Source organism: Myxocyprinus asiaticus, chromosome 6 (assembly GCF_019703515.2).
Source record: "Myxocyprinus asiaticus isolate MX2 ecotype Aquarium Trade chromosome 6, UBuf_Myxa_2, whole genome shotgun sequence".
Lineage (NCBI taxonomy): Eukaryota > Metazoa > Chordata > Actinopteri > Cypriniformes > Catostomidae > Myxocyprinus > Myxocyprinus asiaticus.
In genome coordinates, this window is record NC_059349.1 from 54,582,440 (window position 1) to 54,597,744 (window position 15,305).

General features: G+C 35.8%; 2 protein-coding genes across 2 annotated transcripts in view; both read right to left on the bottom strand.

Moving 5' to 3' along the window:
* The window catches only part of LOC127442762 (uncharacterized), a 62,284-nt gene that overhangs the window by 17,551 nt on the left and 29,428 nt on the right, over positions 1-15,305 (bottom strand). Inside the window, exons 6-8 of the mRNA XM_051700931.1 lie at positions 14,163-14,700; positions 6,963-7,354; positions 3,214-4,098 (exon numbers count right to left, since the gene is read on the bottom strand). Coding sequence (XP_051556891.1) covers positions 3,214-4,098; positions 6,963-7,354; positions 14,163-14,700 — 1,815 coding nt within the window. The remainder of the gene's footprint in view (positions 1-3,213; positions 4,099-6,962; positions 7,355-14,162; positions 14,701-15,305) is intronic.
* On the bottom strand, positions 11-7,264 carry LOC127443036 (zinc finger protein 436-like). Its single transcript, XM_051701515.1, has 2 exons — positions 6,963-7,264; positions 11-4,098 (listed from the first exon to the last, which is right to left on the bottom strand). The coding sequence occupies exons 1-2, from the start codon at positions 7,228-7,230 to the stop codon at positions 3,182-3,184; spliced, it is 1,185 nt and encodes a 394-aa protein (XP_051557475.1). The 5' UTR covers positions 7,231-7,264; the 3' UTR covers positions 11-3,181.

The window sequence follows — 15,305 nt, forward strand, 5'->3', positions numbered from 1 at the left end:
AAGAGCAGGACATCCAGTATGCTAACAATGGTGAGAGACAAGGGCAGCTGTAAATAATGACACTCCAATACTGAGGATAAGGAGTTAGGTAACACTGTTTGCTAAATGAAACATGGTTATATGATTTATTTTAATATTCAAATATGTATTGAGAGCACAAGAAATCTAAAATAAAGATACTGGAAAATTACATACACACTCAAATTCTAAACATCTCTAAAGCTGTTGTCTTTTTTACCTCACTAATACATTTCATTTGGGAAATAAACATTATTTCTCAGCTTTTACCTCTGACAAACCATATGCAGGGGCGCCGTATCGGTGCAAGGTTAGGACGATTACTATATAATATACCTTTTGCTTCCTTTTATCTCTGTTTCCTTGACAGTCATCTGCTATCTGCTTTAGTCTTATCTTTATGTGACAATTTCACTTATTTTATGCTGATTGACATTTTATTTGTCTTTGTTGACCATGAAAAAACTGTTTCTATAACTGTCATCAGTGGGTCAGTAAGATACAACAGGAATTATTTTAGATTCACTCATAGTTTTTATTATAATTACAAAATGTGATTGTAGCAGAAAATAATAAAAAAAGTTTCAAGGTGACAAAGTTAGCACCCATTCTTCTTGACTCTCCCAAACCAAAATAAATAGCTCACAAACAAAACTTCTACAAGCTATAAAATAAAAATGCATTTAAAAAATATTTATATGCATATAAAAAACAAATGCATAAATAATTTTGTTCTGGTTTCAGAAGACATGGATTTAACCACCTGGATTACTTTTATGCTGCCTTTATGTGCTTTTTGGAGCCTCAACGTTTTGGTCACCATTCACTTGCAGAGCTGAAATATTCTTCTAAAAATCTTCATTTGTGTTCAGCTGAAGAAAGAAAGTCATACACATCTGGGATGACATGAGGGTGAGTAAACGATGAGAGAATTGTTATTTTTGGGTGAACTGTCCCTTTAATTTGACTAAGAAAGCTGTTTTGAAAACATTCTTTTTTAAATTCCGTTCTGTGGCACAGAAATGACTTCAGGTTTAACATGAACTAACAGTTGAACAATACTTTTACAGCAGTTATTAATCTTGGTTAATGTTTATTTCAACCAGGAGTGGCTCATCTATATTAAATATTCATCCACTTGCAAACATACATCCAACAATGTAATTTGTTTACCCGTAAATGTGTTCAAAATGCTGACATGTGTATTTACAAGCAGGCCTAGTATAAATCTTTGTCCTATTTTTAAGTTGTAAAGTAGCTGAAAGCTTCATCACACAGTGTTTAATACAGATATACAAGCATGTGGGGCAGAGAGTCTGCTGCCCTCCTGAACTCTACAGCGCCCCTCTGTTTTTCCAATGGAAATCTGTGGTCAAACATGGTACTGCAGCAACCCTCATTAAGACCCATTGAGTCAGCTGCAAATTTTCGACAAATTCACGCTCAAACGTGGTCCTGACAAGCAAAGCATAAAAAACAGTTGGCAATCAAAAGATAAGCGAAGGTGATAAGACATTGTGTATTTTTATGATGACAAATTGTATGTCAAGAAGGCTTGGCTCTTGAAACTTGACTGTGATTTAAAACATTATTATCATTATAAAGGATTTAGTTTTTTAGTACTGTGGAAAGGTGTAAATGGCATGTAGATAGTTCTGTTTCTCTCTCTCTCACCTCCCTGGGGTTCTTCAACAACATTTAACATTATAAAATAACATTTGATTTAGATTTTGAACATTTCAAGGTAAAGCGTTCTTATTTAGAATATTAGAATCAACATTATGTTCTAAGAGTGCCACCTTGTGGTGGAATAATGCGAGGACACCACATATTGTGTCGGCGCGTTTGTGTTTGAATAATGAGTTAAAAATAATATTTTTTTAAAACCCGTCCCACCTATATTTGTGGTCATGAGCCACTACTGACATCAACATATAATACACTTGTTATACTTATTGCTTTTATATATTAATATTAGTTAATGCATTTTGAACTAACATGAACAAACAATGAATTATACAATTTTAATTAAGTCACATTTACCAAGATTAATAAATGCTGTGAAAAACATTGCTAGTTCATGATACCTAATGCACTTGCTAATGCCAGCCCGTCTGGCACCAACAATCATGCCATGCTCCAAATCACCGATATCACATTTTTCCCCATTCTGATGGTTGATGTGCACATTAACTGAAGCTCCTGACCCGTATCTGCATGATTTCATGCACTGCACTGCTGCTACACGATTGGCTGATTAGATAATCGCATGGATGATTGTTGGTGTTACGACATCCATTCTCGTATTCATTTTAATAGCAAGTTTATTCCTTCTATAGTGATGTACAGATTCTGAACGTTGAATATACGTTGAGTTGAGTTTGAAATGCACTTATGTTGATGCATGTAGCTGAAGTAACAATGATTGCTGTCACCATGGTTTTCTTGAAAGAAATCATAGTTTTGATACAATTAACCATAGTTTTACAACAGTAATACTGTAGTTTCCATATAGTAACCATGACAGTAACCATGTTGATTTTGTGGCTACTATGATTTTACTACAAATACCATGGTTAAACTATGGTTACTGTAGTAAAACCATGATGATTTGTAGTGAGGGCAAATCTCTTGAAGTGTCTGTTACCAAACAGAATATTTTTACTTTGGATTTGACAGTAATATTTTTTTTTTCACCTGAACATAAATACCGAACCGTATCGAAACCATGACTCTAAAACCGTGATACAAACCGAACCGTGAGAAATTTGACCCGTTACACCTCTAGTGTATATACCGGCACTTCAAGGGACAGTTCACCCAAGAGTTTAAATTCTGTCATCATTCACTCACATTCACACTTGTGTAGTTATTTTGTGGTATTTTGTCCTTTTTGGAGCTTGTCATCATCCGTCCACCTTCACAGTCGTTGCATGGAAAAGAGCAGCGTGAACATTCTGCAAAACATCTCCTTATGTGTTCCACAGAAGTGAGAAGATCATACGGGTTTGGAACAACATGAGGGCGAGTAAACGATAACAGAATTTTCATTTTCAGGTGAACTATTCCTTTTAGCATTAGAGCAGAGATACAAAATGAATATTTAATGGGACAAAATGTAACATTTAAACAAAGTAACAATTCTAAGAACTTTAAACACGATTCACGATAAAAGAGTTACGTGTGCACGTTTACCATCTCTGTGCAGACGTACGTGTCTGAGACAGCTGTCCTGTCGCGAGAACATCTTACCACACAGCTGACAACGGAAGGGTTTTTCGCCCGTGTGTATCCGCCTGTGCGTTATCAGTCGTGTTTTCTGTGTGAAGCGTTTGCCACATTCTTCACATCGGAACGGTTTTGGCCTCGCGCTGTGTCGCGGAAGGTCTATAAATACACTCTGTGTGGTTGTTTTAGGCACACTTGAGGAGGAATTCAAAGGCAGATGTCGGCTGAACGCTGTTGAGTCTGATACGCTGGGTAAAGGTTGATGGGAATTCTGTCGTGGAGCGTTTAGAAGATTCAAGCCGTATTCAATGTCTTTATTTTGAGCTGCATTAAAGCTCACGTTTTCCAGCACAACACCAGAACCGAATAAACCGGACGTCGACTGAGAGCTCATTGGCTCTTCCATCAACACCTGCGAGACATACGGATCTGTAAAACTCTGGGAATGTTGCTCTGGATCAATAAGACTCTCTGGATCGTCAAACGCTTTGCCTGGATCGCCTCCTGACAACCATACATGAGAGTCTCCATCATCTATTCCACAGTGGTTTTGCACTTCGCTCCTGTGCTCGGCTTGAACTTGATTCAGTTTCTGATCAACAAGTTCTTCCACCTGTTCGATCTTCATCTCAAGCTCCAGTCCACTGAACTCTTCATCCTCTGCGGTGCTCTGCTGAGCTCGGGACGTCTCTTGTGAGGGTTTGAAGGGTGCTGTTGTCTCCTCTCGTTTCAGATGGAGCACATTTATCTCCTGTGTCTGTGAAAAAAGCGGTTTCTCCTCAGAGATCTCCTTTACTGGACTAGTTGCGATGGCCTTTACCTGGTGCGATTCTTCAAAATCTGCCATCACACCTGCAGAGAAGGACAGGTTAATATGTGATTAAGACGTTTATCTCAATCATTATAAACATTAGCTTATAATATAAAAAAAGCTAAACACACATCAATGGAATTTTATATGTGGTCAGTTGCTACAGACCATTTAAATAGTAAAGATCAGAACGGTTTGGCTACTCAGCTATAATACTTGGCAAAAGAATCGCGATGAATAAATGTAATTTTTTATTGAATATTAGTGTCTTTCATGACATTGCTGTTACATACACAGATGAGCCAAAACATTATGACTATGTGTTTAATATGCTGGATCGGACTTGTTAGTCCAGCACATCCCATAGATGCTCAATCGGATTGAGATCTGAGAAATTTGGAGGCCAGGGCAACACCTTGCACTCTTCATCACGCTCCTCATACCATTCCTGAACAATGTGTGCAGTGTGGCAGGGCGCATTATCCTGCTGAAAGAGGCTACTGCCATCAGGGAATACCATTGCCATGAAGGGGTGTACCTGGTCTGCAACCATGTTTAGGTAGGTGGCATTTGTCTAACTGACGTCCACATGAATGGCTGGACCCAGGGTTTCCCAGCAGAACATTGCCCAGAGTATCACACTCCCTCAAACGGCTTGTTGTCTTCCCACACTGCATCCTGGTGCCATCACTTCCCCAGGTAAACGGCGCACACGTACACGTGATGTAAAAGAAAATGGGACACATCGGACCAGGCCACCTTCTTCCACTTCTGGACCTACCAAAGTCCAGTTCCGATGCTTAAGTGCCCATTATAGGTGCTTTCGATGGTGGACAGGTGTCAGCATGGGCACTCTGACCGGTCTGCGGCTACGAAGCCCCATATGCAGTAAGCTGCGATGCACTGTGTGTTGTGACACATTCCTCCAGTAACTGTGACTTGTGTCACAGTAGACCTTCTGTTGGTTCGGACCAGACAGGATAGCCTTCATTGCCCTCACGCGTCGATGAGCCTTGGGCGCCCAACACCCTGTCGCCGGTTTGTGGTTTGTCCCTCCTCGGACCACTGTCGGTAGGTACTCATCACTGTGACCGGGAGCACCCCACAAGCTTTGATGTTTCAGAGATGCTCTGACCCAGTTGTATGGCCATAACAATTTTGCCCTTTAACACGTTGATTGTTCACTTACCATCTAATCTACCCAGACCTTGACATGTGGCCTTGTTAGGAGATGATCAATGTTATTCGCTTCACCTGTGAGTGGTCATAATGTTTTGGCTCATCAGTGTAAACACCTCAAGAAAAATGTAGAGAGTTTCAAAGCAGGATTTTCTTTTCTTTTAGCCTATAAGAAAGACACCGATTTCTTTAATGTCCTCTGTAAGGGACATCGGGACTCAGTACATCTGTTTTCACCTATTGGGTGACACTACAGGTGAATAGGGTAAAACAAAAAATATTGACCATATTTCAATGAAATCTGAGATATTCCTGTGAAATCAGAATTCGGCTCCATTCAATTAATTGCAGGCACTACTAATTCATGTGTGTACTAGAGTGCACTCCAAAAATACAGCATACAGCAATTATTTACATATTTTAACATGTGTAAAGAAGAAAATTAGCTCAAATCCAAAAACGCGTTACACATAGCCTCAATTTTGTACTCAATAGTTTGAGTTATTACTTTAAACTGGCTATTTAACAGAACTTGACATTTCAAGTAATGTTTAATTTAAAGCTGCACTACATAACTTTGTGCTCTCTAGCGACATCTGTGGTTGAAACTTAAAACTGCAATCAATTTGCGTAAGAACGCTTTACGTCAGTCGTGTTTCGGCACTGCTCTTCCGGTGGATGAATCTCATGATTTGAGCTTACCTGGACATCATCACCTGTGTGTGATCATGACTGGAGATGTTCAGAGCTGGAGTCGTAATGTGCTATTTTCATGTTGATATTATGTTATACGATCAAACTATTAAAACTGAAATATTACTTGCTTTGATGAAGATAAACAACACTCGTATTTACATATTTTAAATGAATGAATTTACACTTCTAGCACTTTTCTGAGCTTTTACATAGAGAACAGGGGACTCAATCACCTCAATCACTAACAGTATATGTTAATATGATTATTCAAATGTTTTATCTACTATTAATGTTTGTATTGTTCTACACTTATCAGTTTAAGAGGTCAAACTTGTGATACGGTTGATACGAGTTAAATGGAAGACTTTATTATTTTTATATTATATTATACAGCCTTAATTGATAATGCAAAAGAACCGTTATACTACAATAGTATGTTTATACAGTACACACAATAACACCTTAAATTAAAAACATAAAACGAGGATATAATAGTGATGGGGATAAAATATACTTCATGAAACATGAAAATAATATGCGTATATGCAATATAACAATTGCAAGAAGTCATAAATATTAGTAAACATGTCACAGTAACTTCCCCCAACAATACAGATACATCACGATCGGTTAACACACGAGTAATTTTCGATTCAAAGATGCGATTTCGCGCCAAATCCGACCCGACAGCTCACAACACAAATCATGTTTATAGGCTGTATAGTGAATCGGGGTAAGGTAAGGACATTGTTTTGAACACTGATTGTTTATGTTCTCAATCAATAATAGCAATTTGTTCATTTTTAACCAAAAAAAAAAAATATCGTACGTAGTACAGCTTTAAGACATATTGATTGTAAATGACAACATTAGGGTTTACAGTGTAATCCTGTTTGACATTCTTCAGTGGAACACAAAAGGAGATCTTAAGCAGAATGTCATTATTTTCCTATACAATGAAAGTGAATGGTGACTGAGACTGTCCTAACATCTTTTGGAACAACATGAAGGTGCACCAGTTCACACTTACTCGTGTCCATCATCATCATCTCCACCTGAACGCCGATTGAGCATCTGTTCGCAGTGACTCTCTGTAGTTTAGTCTCCGTGAGGAGCAGTCGAGTCTTCAGTCCCTGGATCTCCTCGTTTCTCCTCTGGATCTCCTGATGAAGAGCAGCAGAATCCTCCTGCAGCAGTTGACTGATCTCCGCCACCGCCGCTTTCGCCAGCACGTCCATGATCGCGGAGATCTGACTCTGTAACATCGTTTTGTCCAAACACTCTTTATTTACATTCATGTATAGAAAAACTAAAAAACGACCATTGCTTCTTCTATGCGCATGCTCAGAACAGGGCGGATATTTGGTGGAACATCTGCCAAAATAAAAGCCTCCCATACAGAAATCCAAAGTTATCAAAATGCTAAAAGACAACATCGTAAAACTGTTAATTATATACATTATAAAGAAAATACAAAAACAATATCAACACCATAATTGGGCGAGAGAAAAAATAAAAACACTGGGAAAATACATTCGCGCTTAAATACATATATAAACATTTCTAAAGCGTTTGTCTTTTCACCTCACTAAAACTTTTAATCTGGGAAATAAACATTATTTCTCAACTTTTATCTCAGACATACAAGATGACTGGCAGATTGGTATTTTAATGGGCTATAATGATATTCCAAACAAGTTCCATTGGTTAGAAATTACATTGGTGTGAATAAATAAATAATCTGTTGATTTGAATTATTTTAGTTCTGTATCACTTTGCAGTTTAGACAAATTATAACAACAGAAAAGTCTTTTGCTGATAAAATCATTCAAAACAAGTATGAGAACAAACAAACAAATATATATATATATATATATATATATATATATATATATATATATATATATATATATATATATATATATACATACATACATACATACATACATACAGTACTGTGCAAAAGTCTTAGGCACATAAGATGCTTCACAAAACATTTGTCTTAAAATGGTTATTTATATTTTCAGCTTGAGTGTGTCAATGTGAAATATACATTTTAGACTCCTAAACATTACTTTTACAAATAGAATAGAACAGAAGAACAGGGAGCCCTGCAACAGATGGCATGTTCCCCACAGAGCCCCCCACTGAATATTGAGTCAGTCTGGGACTACACGAAGAGACAGACTAAATAGATAGAAGAACTGTGGCAAATTCTCCAAGAAGCTTGGAACATCCTATCTGCCAACAACCAAGAAAAACTGTGTCCAGGTGTACCTAGGAGAATTGGGGCTGTTTTAAAGGCAAAGGTGGTCACACCGAATATTGATTTAGTTTTTTTTATGTTTACTGGACTTTGTATGATGTTAATTGATAAATGAAAACTATTTATGGCATTATTTTTTGAAGACATCCTCACTATGCAACATTTTTCCCAAGTGCCTAAAACTTCTGCACAGAACTGTAATATATATATATATATATATATATATATATATATATATATATATATATATATACACATTAAACACACCCCATGAAACATTCACAGTGCTGTGGAAATAGTATGTGAACCCCTAGGTTAAAAAATAAAATAAAAAGCAAATTAGAGTCAGGAGTTGGTAAGCCTGGCATCAAATGAATGAAACCAAATTGGAGGTGTGGGTTAGAGCTACTTTGACTTATAAAAAGCTCTCAAACAATTTTTTTTTAGAGTTTGCTATTCACAAGAAGCATCTGCTGACGTGGACCATGCCTCGCATAAAAGAGATCTCAGAAAACCTTTGCATAAAGCTGGAAAGGGTTACAAAGTTATCTGGAAGAGTGTAGATATTCATCTCTCCACAGTTAGACAAACTGTCTATAAATGGAGACGACTTAGTACTATAGGTACTCTCTCTAGAAGTGGCCATCCAGACAAGATGACTCAAAGGGCACACCGCAGAATGCTCAATGATGTAAAACAGAACCCTAGAGTGACAGATAAAGATTGAAGGAATCATTGGGACTGATTAACATCTCTGTTCATGAGTCTACTATACAGAAAACATTAAACAGGTATGGTGTTCATGGCAGGACACCACGAAGGAAGCCGCTGTTTTCCAACAAAAACATTGCTGCATGTCTGAAGTTTAATTTGCCTCATTTGAAATTGAACATGCACAGTACTGAGATCCATACAAAAGTAAACTAAAATGTTCTTTGACCTTGTGTAATTTTGTTGATGGTTTTTAAGGATGAGTTGCTCACACAAACTGTCCATGTTGTCAACTATCTAATCTGACGAGCTTCTACCAAGTGATGGGTGCATTTTCACCAAAATACAAAAGAGTTTGAATGGACGTATGCGCCTTCGACGCCAACAACAAAAGATATAAGAAGCCTTTCCTCCCTTTTAAAGTCTATTTATTTTGCTATTTATGACTACAGTAATGTGAATTTTATTATTTGCATTATTTGCAACAAATCTGAGACCCACATTTGGGTTGTGACCCACAAAAAAAACTTTACTAAAAATTCAGGTGCATGTTCCAGTGGCGTACTGACCACAGCTGTTTGGTTCCTACAAGCTGTGCAAGTGTTTGTGTCTCTGGTAGTTATCTGTCTGTCTGGAAAACAGAGGCGTAGATTCCAGGGGTGCAGGTCCCGTGGTTTCTGGGTTTCTCATCTACCGGCTCCTCGACCTTCTCAATCTTTATTTCAAACTCCAGCTGACGCCGTTATAGTGTCGATGTGAATCTGATCCTTGTGGAAGAGCCTTTGTGATTTCTTCTATCAGAGCATCATCATCCTCGACATACTGTTGACCGGCTGGTAACAAATCCACGTCATGCCACATTACATGTTTAAACAGAATAAAAATAGTTAAATACTAAGGCATAAAGTACAAGGAGAAATCATATCATGTTTTGTACCATTGTACCGAGATGTTACAAAATGATTACCATATTCATGTTACTATTTTCATGTCACTACAAGGTTCTTCTAAGAGTGCATTTCAAAGAATAGATTTTTGTGGTGCCATGGTCAGGGTCAGAAATTTAGGGGGGCTCGGGGCAAAAATGCCACTAAAAATAACAAAAATGCACAGTTAAATTGAATTAGTTGACCTTACTTAGATTACTTAGAAGGCAATCAGTTTGCATGCTTTTTCTAAGTAAACCTACTTACTTGGCTGAAGTAAACTGAACTTAATTTTATTAAGTAACGTTAACTAGTAACAAGTAAACTTAACTCATCTGTGATTAAAGTATCATTGTTTTTATTTAATTATTTAAATTGAAACTTATAGCACGAATAAGGACAGTTATGACTGGACTATAGGTTAGCCATATGGCACATTCGATTACTTCTTAGTGCACATAAATCTGCACTTTTGTTAAGGACAATTGATTATAGTAGTATGGCTTGAATTTAACAGAAGTAACACCAATCACCCTAATAATTATTTCTCCTAATAATCAGCCTGATGAGGCAAGCATGGGATAAAGGCGACCGGGGACGGCCGTTCGAGAGAGAGAGAGAGAATTATAGGCAGATGCCCTGCATGTGTTTATGTTTGTGTGTTTTTGTTTAAGTTTATTATTAAACTATTATTTATGTTGTCAAGCAGGAATGGGTACTCATATTACTCCCCACATCGAGCTCCAAATTAATCGCCAAGTGGCAAGGACCCTTTGAGGGCACACGACGAGTTGAGGATCTCGATTATGAGGTTAAGCGAACCGATAGAGGGGGCGCACGTCAAATATATCACCTCAACCTCCTGAAATTATGGAGGGAGGCAGTCCCTGTGACGTTGGCTATATAATATTATGCATTAACAATTGATTGAATTGACATATAGGCCCAGGAGTGGTGGTGGCGTAGTGGACTAAAGCACTGATCAGAAGGTTGCTGGTTCGATCCCCACAGCCATCACCATTGTGTCCTTGAGTAAGGCACTTAACTCCAGGTTGCTCCAGGGGGATTGTCCCTGTAATAAGGGCACTGTAAGTCGCTTCGGATAAAAAATAAAAAAAAAGCATCTGCCAAATGCATAAATGTAGGACAAAAATGTTTATCCTTTGAATGGCTGGAAAAAATAATTCCCATTATAAAGGTAATTATTGCCCCTTTATTTATTTCTGACAGTAACCATGGTACTCTTTTGCAATTGTAATGTGCAATTAAAATTAAAGTCAGTGTTGTAATAGAAACCAAAGATTAAAGGTTAAAATAAAGCTTTTCTATTGTTCAACTATCCATCAGTGAAGCCACACAGTTGCGCACATTGTTTACTTCAGGTTATCATGATGTCATCATTCCCAAGCTCTCATTATTAATAGAAATTACCTGATTTTATAGAAATTATCTGTGTAAAATCACAGAACATTGCACCTTAATTTTTATTCATATTTATAATCATTTATAAAACCCGTAACTATTTTTTTATTTTACTCAATTTATTAACATTTATTACATGTATTACATTATTTTAATTTCATTTTAATAAATAAAAAATGAAGACCTTACCATAAAAAAAAATTTAATATCCAGAAAAGCCGTTTGCTAAATCAGCTTAACATTAAAATGAGCTAAACTGAGCTCTGAGACTGTCCAAGACAGTTTTGATATACATTTATAAAGCACATTTTCACAAACTTTTTTCTATTTTCTTAAAAGAAATAAAAACACAAATTTGAACACTTCGTCAAGCTCTATTAATAGAAAATATTTAAGAACAATTACAATTTGCTCTGCTTTTAACCTTACTGCATATATTAATATACAGTATATTTTTCCCTCTACTTTTATTTCTATTTTCTAGCCACTGTTTAATTAGTCTTCCATATGTGACAATTTCGCTTATTTATGCTGATTGATATTTTATTTGTCTTTGTTGACCATGAAAAAACTGTTTCTGTAACTGTCATCAGTGGGTCAGTAAGATACAACAGGAATTATTTTAGATTCACTCATAGTTTTTATTATCAGTTACAAAATGTGATTGTAGCAGAAAATAATTAAAAAAAAGTTTCAAGGTGACAAAGTTAGCACCCATTCTTCTTGACTCTCCCAAACCAAAATAAATAGCTCACAAACAAAACTTCTACAAGCTATAAAATAAAAATGTATATAAAAAAAATAACAAATGTTATATGTGACTACTAATGTTAAAATGTATTGATATCTGGATACGGATATCAGATATCAATAAATTGTAGAGTAATTAAAGATATCTAACAAAGTCTTTTTTACTAGTTACGATCACATTACAAATATCAGAAATTAACATTAACTAGTGAAAACCAAATTATTGATATAAAAAATGAGCATTTCTACTAGTTGCAATTCAGTTGTTGATATCAGGAATGGTCATCTGCACTAGTAACCATATAATTATTGATATCAAAAATTATAATTTTTACTAGCAAGATGTGCATTGCTGATATGTGAAACTAGAATTTGAACTAATAAGAAATACATTTTAGATATCTGTAATTGCGTTTGTATAGGAGTGGATGACGGATCATTGTGAATTCTACTATGAAATTCTCTCTCTGAAAATGCAGTAATAGATATCAAGAATTACAGTTTTTACTAGTAGAAATAAAATTTTTGATATCAAGAATGTGTACTTATGCAAGTGATAACGTCATTTTTTATATCAAGAATTCACATTTTGTTTTACAAAAAAGTTGAAATTGCAAGATATCAAAAATTAACATTTTAATAGTGCGAATGTAATTACTAATATCAAAATGTAGCACTTTTACTAATAGTTACATTCCTGATATCAAGAATTTTCATTTTAACTAGTAAAAATTGAATTGTCAATATCAACAATTCATATCCTGCAAATGATTAAAAGTCAACTCGGCTTACCATACATCATCGTAAAATTCTACTAGCGGAAATTACAATTTAATTTTTACTATTGCAATGTAATTACTAATATAAAAAATGAGCCTTTTCACTAGTCTTCATTCCATTCCTGATATCAAGAATTTGCATTTTAACTAGTAAACATTGATTGTTGATGTCAGCAATTCATATCCTGCAAATTATTAAAAGTCAACTCGGCTTGCCATAGATAATCGTAAAATTCTACTAGTTGAAATACCAATTTTGACATCAAAAATTAACATTTTTACTAGTGCAAATTTAATTACTGATATAAAAAATTAGCATTTTCACTAGTCGTAATTCCATTCCTAAAATATCCAAAATTAGCATTTTAACTAATAAAAATTTAATTGTTGATATCAGAAATTCATATACTGCAAATGATTAAAAGTCAACTCGGCTTGCCATACATCATCATAAAATTCTACTAGTGGAAATTATAATAAAACTGTTATTAGTGCAAATTAATTACTAATATAAAAAAATAGCATTTTCACTTGTCATAATTCCATTCCTGATATCAAGAATTTGCATTTTAACTAGTAAAAATTTAACTGTTGATATCAGCAATTCATATCCTGCAAATGATTAAAAGTCAACCCGGCTTGCCATACATCATCATAAAATGGAAGTGGAAATTCCAATTTTGATATCAAGAATTAAAATTTTTACTAGTGCAAATGTAATTTACTGATATCAAAAATGTGCATTTTCACTAGTCGTAATTCTATTCCTAATATTTAACATTTGCATTTTAACTAGTAAAAATGTCATTGTTGATATCAGCAGTTCATATCCTGCCAATGATTAAACGTCAACTCGGCTTTCCATACACTATCGTAAAATTCTACTACTGGAAATTTCAATTTTGATATCAGAAATTCTAAATTTTTTACTAGTGCAAATGTAATTACTTATATCAAAAATTAGCATTTTAACTTGCCATACATCATCGTAAAATTCTACTAGTGGAAATTACAATACAATTTTTACTAGTGCAATGTAATTACTAATATAAAAAAATTTGCATTTTCACTTGTCGTAATTCCATTCCTGATATCAAGAATTTGCATTTTAACTAGTAAAAATTGAAGTGTTGATATCAGCAATTCATATCCTGCAAATGATTACAAGTCAACTGGGCTTGCCATACATCATCATAAAATAGAAGTGGATGTTCCAATTTTGATATCAGGAATTAACATTTTTACTAGTGCAAATGTAATTTACTGATATATAAAAATGAGCATTTTCACTTGTGAAAATATAACTGCTGATATCTATAATTCCCATCCTGCACACGTGATTAAAAGTCAATTCGGTTTGCCATATGAGCTAGGGCTACCAATACCCGTACGTCTCCTCTTCAGTGTGGCTTCGCTGGTGCAGTTTGAGGGAGTTTAAATGAGAGTAGGACTTGCCGCATTCTTCACAACTATACGGTTTCTCTCCGGTGTGTGAGCGGTGGTGTGATATCAGGTGCGAGTTGCAGTAGAAGCCTTTGCCGCACTGAGGGCAGGTGTACGGTCTCTCTCCAGTGTGGATTCTTTGGTGGATCTTCAGGTAGAAGCGTGTTGTGAACGTCTTTCCACACTGAGGGCAGCGTGAGCTTCTCTCTGCCGCACTGTCGCCTCTGTGATCGGCCGCTGGGGGAACGATGTGGTTCGCAGAATGCTGGGAGAACTCTGCCGTTCCGTATGCATCTTCAATGTGATGCTGTATGCTTGGATCTTCTCTTTGGTTTGGAGATACGCCTGTGGAATTTGCGTAAGGACAAGCGTCCAGACTGTGAGCTTCTGAGTTTACAAGAAAATCCTCAGAAACAGGGGAATTCCATACACCACTGGGTTTTATTTTGTTTGTAAGGATGAAATCACCACCTAAAGAATGAAGGACAGAAAATGTTGTGAAACAGAAAGTTAAGAGGTTTGCATATTTGTGGTGGTCTACAGTGTTGGGGAGTAACTAACTAAAAGCAGCGATGCTACTTAACTACATTTTTCAGTAGTGTGACAGTAGTTCAGCTATTCACAATAGTGTCACTTTTCAAGTAACAAGCTACATTTTGTGTACATTACACTGTGACATCATAAAACGTTACATTTGTCACACTGTATTGTGAACGCAAGAATGGTGGCAAGAGAGTACACACTCACCTGAATGGTTCTTTCTCATGTAGCGCTGGGAAAATTTTGAGAATGTTTTTATTTTTTGTGACATTGATTTACAAATATAACTGGTCTGATCTGTTACCACACATGAATGACGTTTGTAATGGCAAAATAGCTAGAGTAAGTACATTTTAGAATCTTTTTTTATTTCACTCAGAAACAGGGCAAATAACAAGTAAACACACTCAAAAAAACAAATCAATTCTCATATTTTGGTCCACCAAGAATGTTTTTTATTTTTTTACTTTACATTTAGGGAATATTATGCCAAAACAGTACAAGTTTCTCCAACTCAAATGCATGTGACATCAAAT

Excerpts from the sequence above, each read along its gene's own strand:
- LOC127443036 (XM_051701515.1), bottom strand. The coding sequence starts at position 7,230 with ATGAATGTAAATAAAGAGTGTTTGGACAAAACGATGTTACAGAGTCAG. Across the intron at positions 4,099-6,962 it reads GATGATGATGATGGACACGA|GTGTGATGGCAGATTTTGAA; the intron begins GTAAGTGTGAAC and ends CCTTCTCTGCAG.